We start from the raw sequence: 7,074 nt of genomic DNA, 5'->3' as shown, positions 1-7,074 counted from the left end.
CTTATACGGTTATACCACATTTAGACCATATTGTCTAAAAATATATGGCCTAAAATTTATTAAGTAATATTTTTTAAAATAAAGGAGTAATATGACATATAAGACTTTGAAAAATTTTATAATAGATTTATAAGTTTTTAAAAAAATAAAATAACAAGTAAATTCTTGAAAAAAATGTTTTCTCCCAGAACCTATAAAAAATCCACCGTTGCAAGTCTTCATGGTCTTATTACTCACATACTTGGTACTTTGTTTAAAAAACTTCTAATGAGATAGATAGACAGACAGATAAAAATTGAAAAATACTATTAGTCAAATATTCCGACAACGCTTGAAATATAATGTGAAAAAATTTAAAGGTGAATATTTTTTTTTTAAATTTAGTCCATATTTAATCGGTAAAATAATATATTTTAAATGTCATTAATGTTAATTGATTTTTCTTTGTAACTACTATTTTTTTATTATTGTTTACTGCACCTACGTAATATTGTAGAAATTGGTAGAGTAATCTAAATTTTAATTATCATTAATTTTAATTAATTTTTTTGTAATCACTAATTTATTATCTTACTTACATAATATTTGTTTCTTATTTTTCAAAGTGGAATAATAATTTATTATATTTTTTAACACAAATATTTTCAAATTTTATCATAACTAAATTTAAAAAAATATATATCAAATACTTAAATTAATTTATTTAATTGACAAATTTATTCATAATATCCATAAATTCATACAAATAACATTCATAATTTTATATATATTAATAACATCCATAATTTCATACTCATAACATTCATAATTTCATACATATGATATGATGTTCATAATTAATAAATTTTTACAATTAATATTACTAAATTTCAAACTGTATCTTATTGTATTTTTCAAATTATTATCTCATATGTATACTAATAGGTCATAATTTAATTATTTTAATATTTTTATTTAATATTCATATGTATGTTTATTTATTGATTTTAATATGACGAGTTAATAATTATTTTTAAAAAATTATTTTTTAATTTTTGTTTATATTTTATATTTTATTTTTTATATTTTAATAGTCTATATGTATTATATTTCATTTTCTGTTTTTTATTTTTAATAGTCTATATATAAAATATGAGTTGTATAGTTGAAGTTGTTAAATTTTTTTAATTTAACATTCATAATTTTATATGTATAACATCTATAATTTTAAACACATAAAATCTATAGTTAATTTATTATTTATTATTTTATTTTGTAGGTTAAAAACTAATACCTTTGGATGTTTTTAAAAAATAAAGACTAATAAAATATAAGATGTTTTTATTTTTTATAAAATGTATTGAGGTGATGATTTGAGATTTTTTTTTAGAATTAAAAATATCAAAATTTAAAATTTTTATTTAGAAAAAAAAACTTATAGAATTATGAATGTAATAATAATGAAAGAGCATTTTTGAAATTTAATTCATATTAAATTTAAAATTGACTTTAGTGTAACTAAATGAGAGAAGATAATTATATAAAGAAATTAATTGTGTCAATTTATTTTTATTCAGTAATATTAGGAAGACAAACAAACAATCAATAAAACTTTTTTTATTTAGTATTTATTAATTATCACAATAATTAATAAATGTTAAATAAGACAAATTATCACTATTTTTGAGTAATTTTCTTTAATTACCAAATATTTTTTATTTTTATTTATTATCTATAATATTTTGCCTACTTAACAATACTCTTTTTATAGTATCTAATTTTGAAATCTACAAATTAATAATGAATGGACCAATAAGATGACTTCTATTCCATCCTTATTTCTTAGAATGAGTAACCATTACCTGAAAGTAGTGATCCAACTACTTCTTGTCTCAAAAAATGTCCACACCATTCTGTGGTGCATCTCTTTCAACAGCGACAAAATCCTCGACCACTTGAACACCTTCATCCATTATTTTCTACATTTTACACCTCATGATTTTTATTTTTATTTTTCTTTATGCCAACTCATTCTTGTTATTTGTGTAACAGCTTTTGGTGAAGTTTATTAGAATCTAAATTAATTCAAGCTTATAATTTATTCAATAATGAATAAATAAAATAATACCCATTTCAATTATAATTTATTCAAGCTTATTTGTGTAACAGTTTTTTTTGTTGTTATTAATTGCAGTCGTTGATACATTATTGAAATCGTTTGCTCACTTATTTGTTCTACGTGCACTTACATAGGGTTGTGATGGGTCAATCCTAATTGACTCCACAAAGGACAATACAGCAGAAAAGGACTCACCAGGGAATCTGAGCCTTAGAGGATACGAAGTCATTGATGAAATCAAGGAGGAACTTGAAAGACAATGTCCTGGTGTTGTTTCGTGTGCTGATATTCTTGCTATGGCGGCTAGGGATGCTGTATTCTTTGTAAGTAGATGACGAAATATATTACTTAATTTTATTAGATATAAATTTATTTTGAGTAAAATATGTACTTTATTTTTAATGGCTGTAATTTTTTTAAAAATATCTTTTGTAATTTTTTTAAAAATATTTTTAACATTTATTTTTATTTAATTTTATCGGTGATGTTTTAGATTTATTTAATTTTGTCTCTAATATTTTTTATTTTAAAGTTATCTTTAGATATTTTTAATTTTATCTCTATGATATTTTAGATCAATGAAATTAATGTTTAAAGATAATTTTAACATAAATAAAAAATATAAAAAATAAAATTAAATATTAAAAATATTTTTAACAAAATCATAAATGCTGAAGAAAGAAAATGTATTTTATCCAATTATTATGTGATTATATATTTAATATTTTATGTTTTAAAAAAATAATATAAGAGTTTTTATGAATGGACGGCGAGAAATATTTTAATCAAATATCATAAATAAAGATTTATCGCAAGTCCAGTATTATAATAAGTGATGTTGTATCCTATATCTTATAAATAATTATTGTACGTATGATGAAAAAAATAAAATAAAACAGGCTGGAGGTCCAATCTATGACATACCAAAAGGGAGAAAGGATGGAAGAAGGTCGAAAATAGAGGATACTATAAATCTTCCATTCCCAACCTTCAATGCCTCTGAGTTGATTAAGGCTTTTGGGCAACGTGGTTTTTCTGCTCAAGAAATGGTCGCTCTTTCGGGTAAGCAGTGTAAACTATTTTATTTACTGTGTAAAAGAATTATATTATTATATAACTAAACTTATTTATTATTGTCGTAGATGATTAATTAATTAATTCTTTTCTTCATTATTTCATAATGTTATTTTTTGCGGACATAATTTTGGTCTTTTGAAAATTCTGTTCTAGTAGTAAGAAAGAGTTAGATGATTAAAATATGAAGTGAAAAGAAAACTTCATTTTCATATATTACATCATTGGTCACTAAGTTCAAAAGGTGGGGGAAAATGTAATAAATGCAAGGATATAAATTATATAGATCTTTGTTTTGTCTTGACAATATGGAGTGATAATTAGTTTGGAAAATATTTTTACGAAAGTGTCACATATTTTGAAATTTATTATCAAAATGTCATATTTTATAAATAATAATTATTCATATGTTATTCTTTTATAAAAAATATTAGAATATATTAAGATCAATTAGCTTTCATTAAAATTATTTATCATATTTAGATATTTATTATAGGATAATACGTTTTTATTATTTTAATTATCTTAATACTTATAAATATCATTTTATATTATATCATTCTATCCAAGTTGAATACACACAAATCCTTTTTCATAGGGTATCTTGAGTCATGTATCTTTCTTGAAGAAGATAGGTTATTTTTTTTCATCGTATTTTTTACACTTTTACTCTGTCATTTTTCTTTGCTTTTTTTGTCTCTTTTTATATTTTTTCACCTCGCCGATTAGCATATCTTCTTTATTTTGTATCTTTTCAAATCTAATGAATCAAATACCATTATTATCCACTACTTACGTATTTTCGTGGAAAAACCAAATATATTTTTTTGTCATTCTTCGACATTTTACCATCTCTTCACAGTTTGCCACTTTTTGGCAATTTTCGAGCAGTTCACCATCTTTTTGGTAGTATTGCCTGAACTTCCTTCCGCAAATTTTGTTTGCACCCGTTTCATTAGTTTATGTAAATTTTTTATATTTTTGTTTTAAAAAATTTCAAACTCAAGTTGTTACTTGAGTTTGAAGTGGATGTTAGAATATATTATGATCAATTAATTTTCATTAGAATTATTTAGTATATCTGAATATTTATTATAAGATATTACATCTTTATTATTTAGATTCTCTTAACATTTATAAATATCTTTTTATATTATATCATTTTATACGACTTGAATACACACAAATCCTTTATAACAAAAAAGAATGATATTTTAGTAATAAATTTAAAAAAAATCACATTAGTTAAGAAAACGAGTTTGGAATGTCGTAAATATATTTCTAAAACGACTAAATTGCAGATGGAGTTAACATAAAAATATACGATTAGTTTTTGAAAAATATAGAATGTTCCTTGGCCATAATTTTTTAACAGTCCATATATATATATATAATACATTTATGCAGGGGCTCACACGTTAGGAGTTGCAAGATGTGCTTCTTTCAAGAACAGATTGAACCAAGCTGACCCAACATTGGACTCACAATTTGCCAAGACACTCTCTAGGACATGCAGCTCCGGCGACACGACAGAGCAGCCGTTCGATGCAACAAGGAACGACTTTGATAACTTGTACTTCAATGCTCTGGTGAGGAAGAATGGTGTTCTCACGTCAGATCAAACCCTCTATGCTAGCCCTTTAACAAGGAACATTGTGAATGCCTATGCATTTAACCAAGCCATGTTCTTCTTTGATTTCCAACAAGCAATGGTCAAAATGGGCCTCATTGATGTCAAAGATGAATCCAAGGGTGAAGTGCGACAAAATTGCCGCAGAATACTTTAATTAATTATTAATGATAATTATATACGAATAATTGGGTGTGTGTTCTCATGTTCTGTGTGATATATATTTTATGTGTATGTACTGTGTGTATGCATGTTAAATGTGTTAAGGTTTGGTGTAAGTTGTTTTTGGAATAAAGGGGTACAGTAGTTTCTGATACATCTTTCTTGTTTATATTTTTATATATGTTTTTTTTAACTTTTACATGTGAATCTAATTAGTAATGTATAACATCTTAACTAAAGAATTTGACACGTCCCGTTACTAATAAAGAAAAGACCTACAAATAAGGAGCTGGACCCTTTAGGTTTCTCAATGTGTGGTTCTCATATTCGTAGTTCAAGAAAATTTTCGATCAAGATGAAAGAAAGTAGAGGGGAGAACTTGTGCCAAAATATTGAAGAATATAAACATTCTACTGCGCTCAACGAATAGAATAAGAAATATGAAAACATAGATGAGAAGATAAAGTGCTTTGACGAGAAAATTGCAAGAGTAAAACAAGAATTGAAAAATGGGATAAGCTATGAAGAAAACTTAATAAAGAGACAAGCTTTAAAGAATTAAATTGAGTTATGGTACTGATGAGCGAATAATTTATACGCTTTTTGGCATTGTTTTTAGGTAGTTTTTAGTAAGTTTAAGCTACTTTTAGGAATATTTTCATTAGTTCTTATGTTAAATTCATATTTCTGGACTTTACTATGAGTTTGTGTGTTTTTCTGTGATTTCAGGTAATTTCTGGCTGAAATTGAGGGACCTGAGCAAAACTCTGATAAGGAGGCTGACAAAGAACTGCTGATGCTGTTGGAATCTGACCTCCCTATACTAAAAATGGATTTTCTGGAGCTACAGAACTCCAAATGGCGCGCTCTCAATGGCGTTGGAAAGTAGACATCCAGAGCTTTCCAGCAATATATAATAGTTCATACTTTATTCGGGAATTGACGACGTAAAGTGGCGCTCAACGCCAAGTACATGCTGCTGTCTGGAGTTAAACGCCAGAAACACGTCACAACCCGGAGTTGAACGCCCAAAACACGTTATAACTTGGCGTTTAACTCCAAGAGAAGTCTCAACTCGTGGATAGATCAAGCTCAGCCCAAACATACACCAAGTGGGCCCCGGAAGTGGATTTATGCATCAATTACTTATTCATGTAAACCCTAGTAGCTAGTTTAGTATAAATAAGACTTTTTACTAGTGTATTAGTCGTCTTTTGACCATTCGGTCTTCTGATCACGTTTTGGGGACTGGCCATTCGCCCATGCTTGAACCTTTCACTTATGTATTTTCAACGGTAGAGTTTCTACACACCATAGATTAAGGGTGTGGAGCTCTACTGTACCTCAAGTTTCAATACAATTACTATTATCTTCTATTCAATTCTCTTTTATTCTTATTCCAAGATATACGTTGCACTTCAACTTGATGAATGTGATGATCCGTGACACTCATCATCATTCTCACCTATGAACGCGCGTGACTGACAACCACTTCCGTTCTACCTTAGGCCGGGCGCATATCTCTTAGATTCCCCAACAGAATCTTCGTGGTAAAAGCTAGATAGATGGCGGCATTCATGGGAATCCGGAAAGTCTAACCTTGTCTGTGGTATTTCGAGTAGGATTCTGGGAATCTGGAAAGTCTAACCTTGTCTGTGGTATTCCGAGTAAGATTCCGGTATTGAATGACTGTGACGAGCTTCAAACTCCTGAAGGCTGGGCGTTAGTGACAGACGCAAAAGAATCAAGGGATTCTATTCCAACCTGATTGAGAATCGACAGATGATTAGCCGTGCTGTGACAGAGCATTTGGACCATTTTCACTGAGAGGATGGGATGTAGCCATTGTCAAGGGTGATGCCCTACATACAGCTTGCCATGGAAAGGAGTAAGAAGGATTGGATGAATGTAATAAGAAAGTAGAAATTTGAGAGGAGCACAGCATCTCCATACGCCTATCTGAAATTCCCACCATTAATTTACATAAGTATTTCTATCTTAGTTTATTTATCTTTAGTTTCTATTTATTCCATTAATCAAATTTAAACCAATAATCCAATTATACTTGAATCCGCCTGACTGAGATTTACAAGGTGACCATAGCTTGCTT

The 7,074-nt window shown here is 27.5% G+C and overlaps 1 protein-coding gene across 1 annotated transcript in view; it reads left to right on the top strand.

The window, feature by feature from the left end:
- The window catches only part of LOC107466056 (peroxidase 47), a 7,944-nt gene extending 2,826 nt beyond the window's left edge, over window positions 1-5,118 (top strand). The window contains exons 2-4 of the mRNA XM_016085038.3: window positions 2,233-2,421; window positions 2,998-3,160; window positions 4,580-5,118. Of these exons, the coding sequence (XP_015940524.1) occupies window positions 2,233-2,421; window positions 2,998-3,160; window positions 4,580-4,959 (732 nt within the window). The 3' untranslated portion in view covers window positions 4,960-5,118. The remainder of the gene's footprint in view (window positions 1-2,232; window positions 2,422-2,997; window positions 3,161-4,579) is intronic.
- The last annotated feature ends 1,956 nt before the right edge of the window (window positions 5,119-7,074 follow it).

Source organism: Arachis duranensis, chromosome 9, assembly GCF_000817695.3.
Source record: "Arachis duranensis cultivar V14167 chromosome 9, aradu.V14167.gnm2.J7QH, whole genome shotgun sequence".
Lineage (NCBI taxonomy): Eukaryota > Viridiplantae > Streptophyta > Magnoliopsida > Fabales > Fabaceae > Arachis > Arachis duranensis.
The sequence above is the reverse complement of the archived record's forward strand: the minus strand, read 5'-3'. Positions and strand labels throughout refer to the sequence as shown.